At 35.2% G+C, this 18,832-nt stretch overlaps 1 protein-coding gene across 1 annotated transcript; it reads right to left on the bottom strand.

The window, feature by feature from the left end:
- Positions 1-950: 950 nt before the first annotated feature.
- On the bottom strand, positions 951-17,918 carry LOC120624614. The gene is made up of 14 exons (XM_039891263.1): positions 17,510-17,918; positions 16,568-16,702; positions 13,771-13,870; positions 12,859-13,039; positions 11,476-11,602; positions 10,749-10,843; positions 10,207-10,387; positions 6,368-6,502; positions 5,804-5,903; positions 4,722-4,887; positions 3,635-3,761; positions 3,016-3,110; positions 2,059-2,239; positions 951-1,301 (listed from the first exon to the last, which is right to left on the bottom strand). Exons 1-14 carry the CDS (start codon positions 17,706-17,708, stop codon positions 1,192-1,194), a joined length of 1,932 nt encoding a protein of 643 aa, XP_039747197.1. The 5' UTR covers positions 17,709-17,918; the 3' UTR covers positions 951-1,191.
- Between the last annotated feature and the right edge of the window lie 914 nt (positions 17,919-18,832).

Here is an 18,832-nt window from a genome sequence, read left to right as displayed (position 1 = left end):
AATGATTCATCTGAACCTAACATATAAGTCCAGCTAGAATACTGGAAACTATAAGAGCAGTCAAGCCAGACCGAAGTCTGCTACCGCGAGCGTAAGTAACGATTCGCCCTGATAAATATAGCCGTCGACTTTTATACTAACTTCGTGGAGGGGATTGACAAGAGAATCACACCACCAAGATACCTCCTACACATAGAATTAAGAGCATTTTTTTTTTTTTTTTTTTATATTTATAGACGAGCGCTTGACTGCAATCACACCTGATGGTAAGCGATGATGCAGCCTAAGGTGGAGCGCGCTTGCCTAGAAGATGCCTATTCACTCTTGATTTGAAGGTACTAATGTTGTAAGAACTGGGGAAAATGGAAGCTGGAAGAGCATTCCAGATCCTAGCGGTGCGAATTAGAAACGAAGATGCGAAGCGCTTCGTACGCGTCCGCGGTATATCGACCACGTAGGGATGCAGATCCTTCCGGTGCCTCGCGGTTCGATGGTAAAAAGGCGAGGGGGGAACTAGATCAAATAGTTCTTGAGCAGACTCTCCGAAATATATCCTATAGAATACCGAAAGGCAGGCAACCTTACGACGATGTTCCAAACTCTTAAGTTTTTTATTGGCTAGGTCACCGATGAGCCTTCTAGCACGGCGATCAACCGAATCCAGGGCATCAAGCTGATACTTGGCAGAGCCATCCCATAAATGGGAACAGTACTCCATGCACGATCGAACTTGAGCTTGGTACAAGGTAAGAAGCTGTTCAGGCGTGAAGTACCGCTTGACCTTATTGAGGATGCCAAGTTACAGAACCCTCATTCAGCCGTTTTTGCATAAAGTGCATCGTGTCTGCGCGCACGACTGACTTCAAACCAACGGAAGTTTGCTGGCCCGCACGTTTTTTCTCATTTTCCAATTTATGATAAATATTCAAAACATTAGAGGTAAAATAATAACTGTCAACTGCCAAATGGAAAAAAAGTGACTAACCACCTGTTCGAGAGTCACTGCTAAAGTGGAGAGATTTTTGATGCTTCCATATTAGTCGTGTACACGGTTTCTGTATGTTCTTTATTCTGGGACTAATAGGTAAGATCTATACGTAGTTACAATGCCTATTTATTATTTTTGAATTAGGTTATTTTTGTATATGAACATATTTTTTTTTCTGTCATGTCTCGTAGTGACTATCAATATTAACAATGTGGAAAGCGGAAGTCGGTGTCGTGGAGATGTTTCGCGATCCACTCGTCCGCCTGAGCCGACATCTCTGCGTCGAAATAATCTCGCCACCCGCCTGATTTACCTGTAACAAATGAATAAATTTTAGAGAACTATTAAATAGAAATTATATTATATTAAATCCATATTCTAATAATTTATATATATTAATTAGGATATATATATTCATTAGAATTATAATAATTATAACAATTCTAATTTATTAGAAATAATAATAATATTAATAAGAATTATTATTAGAATATGGATAATAATGTCTACATATTATATAATTCTTTTACTGTGGTAATCATTACTTCCTTATTCAAAAATTCAAAATTCTTTTCTTTTTTATTTATTTCTATTTAAAATATAACGGACACACACACACACTCAGGCGTTTATAAATATGCTTACTAGGAGGTAGGAGGTCTCCATAACATACATATCATTAACTATGTAAGAAACGAAATAAACTTTTTTTATTTATTTCAAGTAGGTACACACTTTTGAAACGACAAGTGTGTATGTTTGTTGTGAGTCTACCACCATCTACAGAGCTGGAATGAAACTCAGTCTACTAACTTATGTGTTTGTTAGTTTGTCCCTTCTTCTCGACCTAACTAATCAACCATTTAACTTGATTTTTGATAGAGTTTGTTGAAAAAACGGAGAGTAATATATTTTATATCTAAGGAAAAACGGTAAAATTTTAAGAAACCGTAAAATTTTAAAAAACCGTAATTAACGCGGACATAGAACATGGGCTATAAGTGTTAAATATGTATTTAATATTTTCTTTTTAATTGTAAATTGTAATTAACATTGTGCAAATATTTCACCTTTTCTTATAAAAGCTCCATCACTAGAGAATATCCCATATTTCTGCATATCCTCCATATTAACTGACTTGTTTTTCTTAAAGTTGTCTATGTCAAGGTGTTGAACAAGTCCGTCCACTTGGTTATCTGACAGTTTTTTATCAAGAAAATTTGCCACACGATGAACCGCTGCTGGCAAATCCTAAAACAAGTTAGTATGAACTGTACACTCGGTGCAATATTATAAATAAATATAATAAACAACAACACTGATGTATTTACATTTAATAACTTAATTTTCCACAAATTGTAATGAAAATACCCTTTATTGTATTCCTAACACAGGGTAATTATAAACAATAACACAATATATATAACAAAAAGGTACAATAGTATATTGTACCTTTTTTTTAACTAATTGGCATGGTTAATATTCTTTGCTGATTCTTTGATGCTCAGAAGTATTTACTATAACCAAAAAATATCTTACTTTTTTATATAAATTGCAAATTATATTTCCAAAAATTATTTCCCGCGAAAACGCTCGCCGGGTGTCATGGCCGTATCACAGAACTAAGAACATACAGAACCCTCATTTAGCCATTGTGTCCAAAAACCCGGGCAAGTTTTACTTCGCACCCGCGAAATGTGAAGCTCAGAAACTTTTTCTCATTTGCCCCATATTATGGTACTATTAAATGATAGAATCAATTAGAGCTTTAATAAGTCCTTGCTCCATCATCATCATATTCAACCCCTTACCGGCCCACTACAGGGCACGGGTCTCCTCCCACAATGAGAAGGGGTTAAGGCCGTAGTCCACCACGCTGGCCCAGTGTCGATTGGTGGACTTTTTCCATAGCTAAAGATTATTTGTTATTGTCTATTATCATCAAGCCAAAATTAATATTTTTTTATAACGGGGTTTCATTTAAATAGAAAGGTGATAAATAAATGAACGCTTTCTATAGTAGTTACCTTTATCATATCCTCGTAAAATAAGAATAGCATGTTTGGATTATTTCTGTGGTCCCAAGCTTCCAATACATGTTCAAAATAGGGCCCCCAGATGACTAAAATAGAAAATTGGGACGTCTAAATATTTTACTCGATAAAGTCGCACGTGTTAGATCGTGATATAATACTAAATAGCTATTCCGACGTTATTACTTATTGTAAATATGCCTATAAAATAAGTTAATAAAATATACCACTGAGATGCGTGTCCTCCTTAAACAGACATCTTTCCATTATAGGTGTCACCGACAGTCCTCTTTGCAGAGCATGCATGGAGAAGAATGAAACACCTACGCACGTGATGCTGGAGTGCACGGGCGAGACAGAGCAACGCGAGATCTACCTGGGATCACCAGCCACTATCCCAGAAATCCTCAGCAACCTGGGCGGCATGCTGGGATTCTGGAACGAGCTTGGATGGCTGGAGTAGCGAGCAACATTGGGAAATTTCACGTACAACAAGCGAAGCGCTTACGTGCGGAAACTGCCCAGAAGAAGAAGAAGAAGAAGATGCGTGTCGCAATAATAATTTTAAACATAGAATAACAACTAGAATTGGAATGGAATATACTTAACTTACTTTTATTTGAAATGAAATAATTCCAAAAGGGTTTAAATTCCAGATCAGATTTCATCGCCTTCATCAATTTGTGATGATGATAAAAAGAGACAGCGACATCTCTTGGATCACGTGCCACATAGACCACCTATTTAGAAAAAGACAGCACATATAATTTAATTATATAACTATAGGTTGTCCGCGTTCTTCGTCCGAGTTTAATACGGATTTTTACAAATACAGTGGGAACCGTTTGTTTTCCTGGAATAAAAAGTACCCTATGCTACTCTCGTCTTTTCAACTAACTTATGACAAACATCAAGTTGATTGGTTGCTAAATAAGGTCGTACAGAAGGGACATAGAAACAAACACTTTCACATTTGTAATATTAATTTATTTATTTATTTAAACTCTTTATTTGTACACCACTACACAGTAAGGAAAATAAAGGACGAATAGAGAGAAACACAAAAACTTGAGTAGAATACAAAAGGCCTTATCGCTTAAAAGCGATCTCTGCCAGGCAACCTTAGGATTAGGATAACAAGAGCGAGAACAAATAGGTCGTGTAAAATTATTATAAACCTACATTCGAATAACTACATACGAATACATAAACAAAATATACACAAAAAAAAATAAGATAATATATATATATATATATATATATTATTTATATATATATATATATATATATATATATATATATAATATATATATATATATGTATAATATATATATATATATATATATGTATAAAATAAATATAAAAATAATAATATTATGTCAGGATAACAAAGTAAGTACCTATAATGAAAAAATACCTATTAAATATTTCGTTTTTGTAGTGCTAACTGGCTGTGCCAAACAGTGGTTTAAAAATCTGACTTTTTTTTTGTTGGTATCACTCTAAAATCATTTAACGGACTTCGAGGCATTTTCAGTTTGGTAGGTTGTAGTTTGAGTTCTGACAATATCTTTCGTCAATATACGTTTCATCCAATTTCTTTGTAAGCATTTCTAAACTATACACCAAAATGAAGTCCAATGCAGGGGGATCATTACCCCCTGCATAGGACTTCATATTGGTCTTAAAAAAAATTTTACCTTCGCAGTATCCAATAGTAAAGGTGGCAGCAGTGACAGCGGCATATGGCTTTTGATAAATCTCTGCGAGGACAGTTCTTGGACGGTTGTTGGAATTATAGATTTTATGACTACTGCTTTTAGTTCTTCAGTAAAATGTTCATTCGGAGGTATTAATGCCGCCACTCTAAAAACAATAATTTAAACTGTCTTACCTGATTTAAAGGTTGATCATAAACCTTTGGACTGTGGACTGGATCGATATTAAATTTTAGAAGTAAGGTTCATTCCTCATCCAATTTAACACTTTAAAGCTGGCGATTATGCAGATGGCATTATACGTTGGTACCAGTAGAATTATTAAAGTCTATATGTAGCCGGAACTGAACGCATTATTAACATTAATTTATATACTTTCTATATACTTACTCATATAACTAATGAAATAACTGAATCATTTGCAATGTTTTGTCATAATGTATCGATACGATATAACGATATATTATTATTATTATTATATAGTAGTTATGAAATCCATAGTTCTAATACTTAATAACTGAATAAACAGGGTCGATAAAATAATTTAAAGTTTCTTTCTTATGCTTTTCAAAAATTATTCAGATTGTTTTTTTGCGTTTCTTGTTATAAATTTAGTATTATATATCTTACATTATTCAAATAAATATTTTTCTTAAACGATTTGCGTGTAGGGTTTTGTTAAGTGGTGATATGGTAAGGAATGATGCGTTGATGGAACGTACCCAGAACGGTCATTGAAAAAAAGTAAGAAAGATGAAAAAATAAAACTTGACTTTTATCTTATTGAACATAATAATTATTATAGTTGGTGTGCAGAAAGATCTTGAATATAGAAAGATAGAGAATAAAACGAACGCTCCTATATCTATCTAAGACAGAAGAATGCTAACAACGTTATCAAATAAGCAATAGATCCTATTATAAAAAAAATCACGAGATGTTCTTGAATTGAGCTGGCTGCAAAGGTCACTAAAGTTAACGATTAATTATTACAATAATAACTACGCTTGCCTTTTAATTTGAAGCATTGCTTCAAATAAAAAGGTGATTAGTCGGATACTTACTCTAAAAATGGAAATCTTTCATTAAGTACCATCGATTGAGCCTTTTCGTAATCTAAATTGTTACACAACAACCATATTAATTCCTGCGTTAAAGTTGTCCCTGCGAAATAACAAGATACTTCAATTTTTATTGAAGAGTTATTTAAAATTGGATGGATATTCCCTTGTATTTTTAGTTAAGAAATGGTTTTACATACCCATATACCATTATATAAATTAATAAATATACAACAACAATACACACAACGCCACCTAGTCCCAAAGTAAGCGTAGCTTGTTATGGGTATTAAGGTAACTGACGAATATTTCTATGAATAATATACATAAACACTTATAATTTACAGATAAACACCCAGACACTGTTCATCATGTTAATCCCACACACATTTTCCACTTGTGGTAATTGAACCCACGGCCTTGAACTCGGAGGCGCTTGAGTGAAAAAATCTTTATGTCCGTTTGTTCCGAATTTTTTATCGTGACCGTACAATGATAACAATAATTGAAAGTATGCATGTATTGAGTTTTCACTTTGACCTTGACAGTAATACATTAATCTCTTACCCGATTTTGGATACGTGACAATGAAAGTATCGTCATCTCTTAGTGAAAGGTTGTAAATATTTGCCAATTCCAATAAAAATGCTTTCTGGAAAAAGAATTTCTTTGGACCAATGCGATAGAACTGCTCCGGATAACCTACAAAATAGATATTTATTATAGATACTTTGAAAGATTTGATCGAAACTCATCTGCGATATCATCTTCATCTACGACCCCCTCCTTATGGTACTATCTTGGATTGTGTGTGTATATGTTGTTTTCTTTGTTACAACGTTCCAAAGCTCAAGTTACCTTAAGAAGATCACTAATGTTCGGTCGCTATAGCCCGAGCACTATTTCCAGTGGCGTGGATAGAGGGTATGCACAGGGTATGCAGATGATATAAAATGAAGAAAATCTCCTTTGAATTATGTGTGACTTTGACTCACAGTAAATATCTTATTGTGAAAAACAATTTGCCTATTTTTTAATTCGATGGTTTATATTCTGATTTTTTTTACTATGTTTGGCAATCCAAATTTAGGTTATTACCTGTAAAATTATCTATCATCTCCTGATTTTCCTGTGAATCCAGTGCTTCAATCTCGTAAGGAAATCCTTCGATACGTGTTTTATCCATCCTTAGCACTAAATTTTTAATTTCCAATAAAACAAACAAATGACCTGTCACGTAGGTTTTATACTTTTTTTTTAGTTATCGCCTGTTTTTATCTGCATTTTGTTGGTGATATAAATATCAGATAAAATATACGTGAAACGGCAAAAAAGAAAATCCGTAAGAAGATATCAGATCTATCTTTATCTATTGTGGTCAATTACTTATTACTAAAATAAACACTTGTTTTATATATATATATATATATATATATATATATATTTATGACTATAGAAACATTCTATAGTCACCACCGCTATCGGCTTCACTATTCTTACGAGTGTGAAGTGGTTTCCTATTTTTCTTGGATTGTTTTTACCTTATAGTTTGTGACAGCCTAAAGTGGTGGGAATGGTGGGTACAGAAACACAGAGAGTGTTTGTTGTTACAGAGGTGGTTTGTGTGTTCTGAAAGGGAGAGCTCTCAGGGTCTTGACTTCCTCTAGTTAAGAGCGCTAAGGTCGGGTGAGAGTGTTTTTTTCCCACATTTAAAGGAAATTGCACGCTTTGTATTCCATGCTCGCAATCGTAGAGTTGTTTACGAGTATCGATACACTGTAACGTCAAAGTGACATTTACCTAATCTCACTCTTTTCAGTCCTAAATTCTGTAATTCTGTTTTTTTTTTATTTATGCCAAGTGTTTCCAACAAAAGTGTATAGATTCTATTTGACTTCCGACATTCGCTTAGGAGCGTACCAAATGAATACCCAGGGTACTGTGCCAAAATGATAGAAATGAACCCTTATATAGTCAGTCATTACTACATATTTCAGGTTACGTAATGATAATAAGTGGGGCTTTTCAAAAAATAGGTTATAATTACGAGTATAAATGAAAAAGTACAGGACGGGGGCTTATTTTATATTAGAACATACTTATCTGTCTAGTACATAAAGTTACCTTATATTCATAGGAGCATAAATTAAAGCGAAATGAATCAAAACTTCAACCGTTTTTACATGTATCTTTAACGATTCGATATAATTGTAAAAAGGCCCACTAAACAACAGTTGAATAGTAAGAATTAGCTTAGCATCGCAAGCAAGAGGAGTAGAGAAGAATATGCCTCTATTCTTGGTGAAATTAAGTAGTCAAATAAAAAAAGCTGAAAGGAATTTGACTGGTCTAAAGGTGCGTCAAGTACTAATTGGAACTCGGAACGAAAATAAATTAAACTTTTTTTATAACAATGCTTTTATTTTACAAGAACCTTTATAAGAAACATTAAATTCTTTTTATTCCTCTTCATGTTTGCCCTCCCATCAAACAATGCCTGGTGGTGATGATGCAGTCTTACTTGTTAGGGGTTATGGGGATTACATTATACCATACTCCTTATCGGTTTCTACCAGCGAACGAAAACAGAAGCATAACAACTGCTCAAAAATGGCCCCTAACGAAAATATAGCCTCGGGAGTGGCGGTTGAAGTGTGTGCGTGCGTTTAGTTCGCTAGTCACAATGCTCACAGATCGGAGAACAGCCGGCCAATCACGGCTGGTCTCGTGCTGCATGACATACCTTAGAACCAATCATGTATATTGCGATTCAATGGTATATGGTATTCGATTGGTACCCATTTCGAAAGACAATTTGTTAGAAAAGGCGACTCCTATATCTTTTTCAATCGCTGGTTTCTACGCGTTAAATCTTTTGATGCTACGACTTTGTCGGTAGGGTGTTAACTAGACACGGCTGAAGCCAGACAAGACTAGTTAAAATTCAGACACTATAAATTCTCCAATTGACCAAAAAAATCCTATAGAACAATTATTTCCATCGCTATACAACGTGTAACAGAATTACGAAATAATATTGAAGGATGTATAAGTATATTTCATAAGGAATCACCCTGTAAACATATTAAATCAAAAGAAGTATATTTATTTTTCCATTCAAACGAATTCAAAACATTTTAAGTGTGTACCCGCGTAGCATCTACGCTAAGCAACGCGTACCTAATAAATTGACAGGAGTTTTAGGATTATTTTAATTTTGCGTGTGATGTTAGGGCTGTATCTTATTACTTTCAAATAACAATGGCAGTGGTTTACTCAAAAAATATTAGGTTTTCGGTTTCACAGATAACTGAGACTTATCTGTGTAACTGAAAACCTACAGTACATAATGCACCTCTAAAGCCCGTGAACATCTGTGAAGACTAAATATAAGTTTTCATGTAAACGTTGTATAGCGCGGCAATGCTGCTAGTCTTATGAGCACTTTTAGGTCTGGTTGGTCACCAGGGGGGTCTTTTTGACGAGACATAAGCCAATTCTTCATTATTATTATTATTATTATTATCATAATCAATTTTAAAACATTTATTAAAATTATGAAAGAATGAATACACTTTTATTGTACACCAAAGAAAAAAAGTAGTTACAGAGATATAAATACAGAGCAAGAGAGTACAATTTGGTGGCCTTATCGCTACATAGCGGTTTCTTCCAGGCAACTAAAGGCATAAAAGGATACTAAAAAAGGTAGATGATATTTTTGATGGAAGGATGGTAAAAAGGGCGTATTATATTTTTAGATAATTAATTTGGTAAACGGAAGTCTGTCTGGCGTAAATTTTTTTTGATCCATTCGTCCGCCTGTGCAATCATTTCTTCATCGAAATACGTTCGCCAGTCCCCTGGCTGACCTGTAATTATAATGATGTTTTATTAGAGAAGTGCGGTGGAGGTATTTCGCTGTAATTCATCAATATCCCATCATTTACCCAGAATGAGTAGGAATTTAACCACCACGCTACCAAGTGCGGATTGTTGGAATTTACACACTTAATTTGAAATCTCGGGCAAGCAGGTTTACTCACGATTTTTCCTTCGCTTTTTAAGCAAGTGATATTTTATATTCCTTAAATTAGAAACGTATATAAGTTGAAGAGCTCAGTTTGCTATATTCCGCGACAAATAGACAAATCTGTTTCATTTTTATAACATTATGTAAGCTGTGTGACTTAACTTTATTATATTCAATCCTAACGTAATGTTATAAAAGAGAAAGTGTGTTCGTTTGTTTGCCCTTCCTTCACGTCCTAACTTGCTTAGTTCAATTAGAATTTTTCACCTAGAGTTAGTTTAAGGAATGGACATTAACAAAAAAGTGGGTAAATAATTAAACTATGTTCATGACATTGAGTTGGTGGGTATTTTGAGCTTATATTAATTTTCACCTTTTCTTATAAAAGCGCCATCTCTCCTAAATACGCCACTTTGCTGCAATGTCTCCAAGTTGACGGACGTGTTCTTTTTGAAGTTGTCAAAATCAAGATGTTGGGCTAGTTTGTTGACTTGCTCATTTGAGAGGGTTTTGTCAAAAAAGTTGGCCACTCGTCCCACTGCTGCCGGCAAATCCTTTAAATATATATATTTTTTAAACAGCATTACATTAATTAACCATAGCACATCGCAAATCTGAATCGCAAGGCTAAATATTTATACTTAAATGTACTCCTTATATGTCTTATATCTGTAAACCAAATATTTTTAAACTTTATAAGCTCAACGTCCTGTCAGGCTTAAAATCATTGTCAAAAACATACGTTGCGTAGCCTTGCCTTGCCTTATGAGCGCAACCTTATTTTTCAGGACCTTTTTCGACAACTGACAGCACATTTAGAAACAAAGTGACAACTGACAAACTTTTGTCAGTGGTCACTTTGTTTTGTCTGTAATAATTTATTGACGCCATTTTAGCGCTGCATGTTGATCTTACCTTAACAACTTCCTCATAGTTTAAAAATAACATATTGGGATGATTCCTTTTCTCCCAAGCTTCTAGAACATGCCCAAAATAAGGCGCCGAAAACACTGAAAGAATCCAAAATCAAATTTAAAAATGTTTTATTAATGTAGACCTATCACATGCACTTATGAAGTGGTCATACATTAAACATGTTATCATTTTGTGAGGAAGCGGGTTCTACACGCGCCGTGGTCTTAATTATGTATAAGAAGAGCCCACAGCAAACTTAGCCGGCTTTCTTATGTTGCCACCACCTCACAGTAAGCTATGGAGTTAGAGCAATCATTTGTAGGTATACCCTACTCCATTTTTCGATAAACTGTCTCTAAAATTGAGACAGCCAATTTGCGCAGTGCACAGCGACTCTGTTTTCTGAGTCCAAGGGGTACGACGGGGCGAGGGGGTACGATTTCCACAACTGGAAAAAGTTTGTGTGATGAACATGCATGTTTTTCAGGTCGGTCAACATCCGACAAAAAAATCGAGTGGGTTCCAGACGACAGTTAATACTATAATCTTTTTAAAGGCACTTTCTAAAAACATATGTTTTCAAATATAAATAGACTAGAGAGTTAAACAGAACAGATGGGTTATATTTAGATATCCATAATATTTACCAACAAGTGTGGTAAAATATCTAACTATCTATTGTAAGAGAGTCGAGACTGAAACAATTATTAACGTTGAAATAACTTACTATTATCCGTAATAAAGTAATTCCAAAACGGTTTGAATTCTTTATCAGGTTTCATCATCTTCATTAATTTATGATGATGATAGTAAGAAACGGCAACATCTCTTGGGTCCCGTGTCATATAGACAACCTATTAAAAAAAAAAAATTAAATTGTTAAGTATACGAAGTATTTATCTATTAACCCAGTCATTATAAAACGGTTATAGCCCAGTGGGTAAAACATTATGTAAGTATTCCGAGTTCGATTCCCAGCACGCACACAATGTTTCCTCAAATTATACAAAATGTAACAAAAACTCCACCACGAATTATAAATAACTTAAGGATAGGCTTTGTAAGAGTTATAAAAAACCTATAACAACAAAATCTCCAGTGCGAGTTATAAGTTTTTAGAACTCGTACTGGAGATTTTGTTGATTTTATATCATCTGCGCATACCCTCTATGCACGCCAATGCATGCCTGAGAGTTCTCCATAATGTTCTCAAAGTTGTGTGGCGTCCACCAATCCGCACTGGTGCACTACGTCCTTAACCCCTTCTCATTGTGGGAGGAGACCCGTACATTGTAGACTGTAGTGGGCCGGTAATGGGTTGATATCATGTCGATGATGATTACAGTTCGCAGATAATTACCGCCCCACAGTTGGACATAGGCCTCGAGGCTCGTCGGATAAAAAACAGTGGATTGCTTTATTGCGGGTTTTAATGACAATTATTATCACATGGTTTAGTGTACATCGATCTACATACGTCTTGAGAGATGATTTAAACACTGTCTGCCGCATTTGTTCGGCATTGTTGCAGCTGTCTATCGCGATCTGTCACCCATCTAGGAGAGTGAAAACCTATAAATGTATCCCGTAGTCTCTCTTTCTTGTCTCTCCTATGGGTTAAACCAGCTAAGCTTTAAGGGTTGTTTATATTCTGGGCAACCCTAATTATCTCAACATCGTCCCAGGCGATGGACTGTTTGTGGGGAACACACTTTACACGTGAAAGCTAGCTTTCGCGGAAACAACACTGAGAATGGAAGTTACCAGTAATAAGCCTGCATTAATAGGAATGTTTAAATATAATGATAAATGTGTATATATATAGTACACAAAGAGCTTATATTAGGCCTAGCTGAAGTAAATGATTAAGATTTTTTTAAATTTATAGTAAATAACCAGGATTTTTCGAGGCGAGGATTGAAAATTTCCAAAACGTAACAATTTTAGACCCGATCCGGCAAGCGAACCTTGACCTGGATATCTACAGCGGGTCAAGCTAACCACTAGACCTGATAATATAATATAGCACGCACAAGTCAAAAAAAAATTCGAATAGGTTCAAAAAAAGTATTCAAATGATATTTAAAAAACCATAGACAAATAATTAAACCTTTGCATTATCCAAGAGTGACGGTGGCAGTAAGGACAAGGGCATATGGCTTTTGATAAACCTCGGTGCGGGTAATTCAGTTATTCCTTTTATCGTAATCGGCAGTAGGCGATTTTTCATCACATCTTTTTGATCTTCATTCATATAAGAAAGTTTATCCGCTGGAACTAAGGCAGACACTCTGCAAACGTAAATGTAATTATAGTTGCTACACAGAATTAAGAATATACAAAAACCACGTACACGACTAATAGCGTTTCTCGGACAGGCGCGCGGTTATTTCATTCCATTAAGCAGTTTACGTATATTCTAAACGTTTACCATAAAATGGTAAAAATGGGAAAATTTTGTGAGCGTGGGTGTGACGTGACACGTGCCTGGGGTGTTTTCACTGTTTTTGGCCACAGTGCACTGTATGTAATAAAGACTGAATGAGGGTTCCGTATGTTCATAATTCTTTGGTGCAATATATATGTTTTTTATTCCACTACAAGCAATCTCACCTGGTTGTTAGTGTTGATGCAGTAAGATAGTAACGGGCAAACCTGTTAGGGAGTATGGCAGTTATATCAAACCCCGTACCTCTCATCGGTTTCTTCGTGAAATCGTACCGGAACGCTAAATCGCTTAGCGGCACGACTGCCGGTATGGTGGTAACTAGCCAAGGACGAAGTCCCCCACCAGACAAGATCAGAGAAAATTCATATGAATTCCCAAATTGCCCCTGCTAGGAATCGAACCGGGGACCTCCAACTTCAAACCGCCGCGGCAGGGAGGTCGTCATAATATTTTTAATTATTTTTAGCAATTTCTTAACTACTTGCTTTATTTTATTATGTAGTTATGTTCCAGGTATGTATACTATATACCTTTATTATAAACCATAATAAAGTAAAATTTTATGACACTTACTCTAAAAACGGAAACCTTTTACTTAGAATGGTCGATGCGGCCTTCTCGTAATCCAAATTGTTACATATCAACCATACTAACTCCTGAGTCAAAGTTGTTCCTAAAAAATGCAGCAATATTCTATTCAAAATATTCATATTCTATTTCCAAGCAAACATAAGTTATTATAAGGCTACCCATCGAACTCAGTATATTATTCGGAGTTCTTTGTGTTACTTCCACGTCCCATTTTTATAAGATAAGACGAGAAAATAGCGACTACGACGATTTACGACTAGCTACGAGTCTATACGAGGTAGTCCTTAATATCTCTTCGTACCCATGTTAGCCCTAAGTAGGTACTGCACGACTAGCATGCCCAGCAGGGCAGGAGACAAAAATTATATCCCCCGATTAAATCCCCTTACAGGCGATACAATTACCGTGTCCACCTGCTAAAGCAAGAGAATGGAATAGGAGAACTTTATCCCCGTTTATTACCACTTTTGCGCCAATGCTCTGAGAGTTGATAAAGCTGTGGGAGAAGATATATTTGTATCCTTTCCCCGGGGAAATAATTGTCAATGTTGACAATTTTCTTCCCGGGCAAAGGATACAATTCTTTCTTCTTCCACAGCTTTATTCAAATAATATACGTGTGTGATAAACGGGGCTTAACTTATCCCATTCCTCGTTACTTATTCATCTCTTACAGGGAGAGTAAGCTGTCCTAAATTTCGTCTGACTTAATCTCAGCTACTCTAATACGTCAAGTCTGTCTGTATGTAGTGACTTTACCACTGGCTCGGAAGGCAGACTAAAGAGAAGAAGCTGGCAAGAAACTCAGCAGTTGCAAGAACTCTTGGGAGAAATGAACTCGCAGCTTTATTACAGCGAGGTTGTTATACATTAATGACTTGTACAAAAACAAAAATATTTCGAGGCAGCCGGCACGGCACCGCTTTCATTCTCACAAGATGTTTGTCGATTCTTAAGTTTCGTAGTTGATTAGAAATTTTACAAAAAAAAACCGACTTCTGAAATAAACATTATATCTACCAACTATAAAGTAAATAAAATGTTTGTATAAATCAAGTTTTCAAGTTTTAAGTCGCCAAAAAATATTCAACTATTTTCTATGAAAGTTAGACTTTCATAGAAGACCTACATTTTCTATGAAAGTTAGACTAGAAAATGTGGGTCTACCCCGATATACTGAATATCGCTATGTCGCGTGATTGTGTAAACAATGCCTATTGATAAGATAGCATCAATCGCGGCTGATTTGCTGTAATTTTTTGAAGAGTTCCGCAGGGTGATAATGTATCTCACAAAAGGCTTGTGACAGGCGTAAATATCGCGATCTCTGTTGCCAAACGTCATTTTATCATACAGTAAAAATTCAAAAGTGACTTTTGACAGCATGCTTTTCGTAATGCTTTTCGTAATTAACCTGCCGTTTTCTTTCTTCGGAACTGTTTATCAGATCTATGTGAAATTTAAATGGGACCATTTCCAAAAAAAAATACGCAAATCCTTTGATAATAATACGGATTTATGCCCTTACATACATAGGTACGGCCACTTTCTTGAGTCCAACCCACGGCCTTGGACTCAGAAAGCAGGGTCGCTGCCCACTGCGCCAGTCAGCCGTTTTTGCCGTCATTTTTGTATTTTTTTTTTTTTTTGTTCTCGTTTTAATCTGTATTGTTTAATGTGTTTCATTAGTGTAATTGGTGTTAACCGTACTAATTGAATAAAGAAAAAAAAAAAAAACAACCAAAGGCGTGGGTGTTTCAATTCAGGTGCTTGTAATTGGTGAAATTCGAGCATTAACTAACACAGAACATTAACAGTAGAAATAAGCTTGGCGAAAGTTCTTCCCAGGACGAGCAATCATCGGAAAATCCAGTATTATCTTCGACTCAATCGTTATACCTATTTCATATAGCGTTCTCCTTGCAGTGTGATATGTGTGTGTAAACCAAACGCCAATAGTTTAATTAGCTTATTATCCTTACTTACTTACTACTATTATAAATGTGAATATAAGTTTGTTTGTTACGCTTTCACGCAAAAACTACCAAACCGATGATCATGAAAAATTCTGTGTAATTCTGTGCCACTAACAAGGAATAAGTGGTGTACACATACTCCTGAAGGTACTAGAAGTAACATAGGATGCTTTCTATATCGAAATTAAGCTCAGTTCTTTTGGGAGAGGGGACGAAACTGTTTGATGATTTTACACCAAAACACCGTCAAATGATAACCGATTTAAATACATAATTACTTTTGTAGTTTAGTGGTTATCATATCTGTTTAATTGTGCCCAAATTTCGTGTAGTTCTGATGAATGTGATTTGAGATATAGGACAGAACTCCTTAGCGGACGGCAGCAAACCCGTCATTTAAGACTTAGCTATCCCAAATACATGAAGTGCTGCCACATTTATGAGGCCCTCAGTACTAGGACTAAATAAAAGTTGTCAGAAATGTTCTTCGTTACCTTTAGCATATGAATCAACTAATAATGCGATTTCGATTCTTCCTTTAACAATTACTATTCTTTGTAAGTGATAGGAGGAGCTGAGACTGATTAGACAGTTCTTTTAAAATTGTTTATTATGTGAATTGAAAAAATTTTTTTTAAAACTACTATTAACTACTACTAAAAATTTATTTTTTTATATAAGAATACACAACTTAAAACTTTCAGTAGAATTACACCTAAATTGAATGCCACTTGTCTTTCGAAAAACAAAAATAAACGCAGACGAAGTCGCGGGCAACAGCTAGTACTAAATAAATAGATTACCTGATTTTGGATATGTAATAACGAAAGTATCATCAGATCTCAGTGGGAAATTGTAAATATCTGCAGCTACCGATAAATATCCTTTCTGGAAAAAGTACTTTTTAGGGCCAACTCTGATGAACTCTTCTTTATAACCTATAAACAGATAATATTTGAATAGAAGAATAAAAAGCTAAAACAAATGTTTATTTTTTCTGTATTTAAAAATTAGCGTACAATCATCATCGTGACTTCAATCGAATGACGTCCACTGCTGTACATAGGTCTTTTGTAGGGAGTTCCAAAATCCAAGGCACTGGGCTTCTTGTTTCCAACCCGGCTTACTGAGTCTAAGGCCGTGGTTTCCATTCCCACAACTGGTAATTTTTTGTGTCATGAACATGAATGGTTTTCAGTTTCTGGGTGTTCATCTGGGTGTTTATTTAATTACAATTTCATAAAGTTCTACCTAGCGTGGATATTTCTGCAAACGATCTCTAGAACACTTCCGACTCATTCTCCTTTCAAACAAAAAAAAAATCATAACCGGTTCATCCGTTCGTGGGTCACGAAGCCAAAAACACACACAATGTCACACATACACACATAAGCACACACACACACAAGCACACATTTATGGTCATTACATGAAACATTCTGTTCTATTTCCCTACAATGTTACGTTAAGGAATTGCATATTTATTTTGATTATTTGTTTATTATTTCTGGATCAACCGTTGCACCCATCTTGATGGAATTCGGTACAAATAAAGCTCGCATCCTGAAGGTTCATCTGTTTCACGGAGGGCTTTAAAATATAGCCTTTTTTACCTATGCACAGCTTCACAGCTGACACTATCTTGGCGAAATTTGGCATAGAGATAGCGGAAAAACAAAAGGTTAAAGTAGGGACTTAAAAAAACAACAATTCGCGGACGACAGCTAGTTTAATAAATAAATTACCTCGTATATATTCTGTTAACTCTTCATTTTTATGCGCATCCAATGTTTCAATCTCGTAAGGAAAGTCTTTATGTATTACATCCATTCCCACGAACATTTTTTTAACTGTCAATAATACTACACAATGACACAGTTTTATTAAAACTAAGAAGATATCCGCGGATTGCGCTGGATCTGGGTATTTGCATTTTGTTATCATCGTATGACGCAGAATTTATCTTTTTATTATCGGACGCCATCGTTTAGTGGTGCAATGATATTCTCATCTGTCTTAATAAAACGAAGTCAATCTATATTTGTTTATTTAATTTTATGTTCAATCATTATTATCTTTAAATACCCGACACAAAAATTCGAGGTGTTATAAGTATGACATGTCAGTGTGTGTGTGTCGACATCGTTGGGTCGACACATACACACTCGAGTCGGGTGTAAAAAAATAAAATTTGTCCAAGATGGCCGCCGCCACAAAATGGCGGATACCATATTTTTACACAACTCCCTCATTTTTTTTTAAACACACTTTCACACACTTATATTGGATATAAAATGAAAGGGCTTTACTAGCGGAACAGTGTATTGAAAGTCGGCATTTTTAAATTTTAAATTTATATATAACTAATAACGTATGAGGTATAATAAAAGTTTTTTCTATTTTTATCGTTATCATTAGTAATGTAGTGAGCGGCATACTATATTATACTTGTTCTATAAGTTTCCCATTACATAATTAACAGGTCTACTCCAAAGCAAGTATAACTTGCTTTGGAGTAGACCTGTGCAAAACAAATATACTTATTGAATTCTTCTCGTCTAGCAATGACAAAATTTTTATATCCACTAACCACAGAATTAAGAACATGCAGAATCCACTCAGCCTTTATTGTACGCAGTGTGTCCAACAGTGAAAACGCCCCGCGCACGTCTCACTTTACACCCGCGGAATTTTGCTAGCTCACAACTTTTTTCTTATTTTTCGTTAAGTCCGTTTCGACTAACTGTTTGTACGAGAGACCACTCTAAGGTGGAGTGGTTTTTGATGCTTCGTGTTAGTCGTGTACAAGGTTTCTGTATGCTTTTGTATGTAATTCTGTGCTATAACAAGCAATAAAATCGTAGTGTACTGCAAGCTGTGCTGGGGGCTAACTACGCTTGCTGAAAACAGTATTATTAATTGCATTGCACAGCACATTTGCAATACCTTGTCGTCTTCAAAATAAGGATTATAATTGAAAAACAAAACTTTAACAATATTACTGTCTACTATCAAGCTGCGTTTAGTGATGGTAGTAAGGTCGATTTAAGATTATGAATGATGAATAA

This window comes from Pararge aegeria, chromosome 6 (genome assembly GCF_905163445.1).
Source record: "Pararge aegeria chromosome 6, ilParAegt1.1, whole genome shotgun sequence".
Taxonomy (NCBI): domain Eukaryota; kingdom Metazoa; phylum Arthropoda; class Insecta; order Lepidoptera; family Nymphalidae; genus Pararge; species Pararge aegeria.
Note: the sequence above shows the minus strand (reverse complement) of the source record. Positions and strands in the feature narration are given on the sequence as shown.

What these genes read in the sequence shown, in the direction of transcription:
- LOC120624614 (XM_039891263.1), bottom strand. Translation starts at nt 17,708, where the DNA reads ATGATAACAAAATGCAAATACCCAGATCCAGCGCAATCCGCGGATATC. An exon ending in ACTATGAGGAAGTTGTTAAG is followed by an intron (nt 10,388 to 10,748) that starts GTAAGATCAACA and finishes ATATATTTAAAG; the next exon opens with GATTTGCCGGCAGCAGTGGG. An exon ending in TTATTTCATTTCAAATAAAA is followed by an intron (nt 3,111 to 3,634) that starts GTAAGTTAAGTA and finishes TTTCTATTTTAG; the next exon opens with TCATCTGGGGGCCCTATTTT.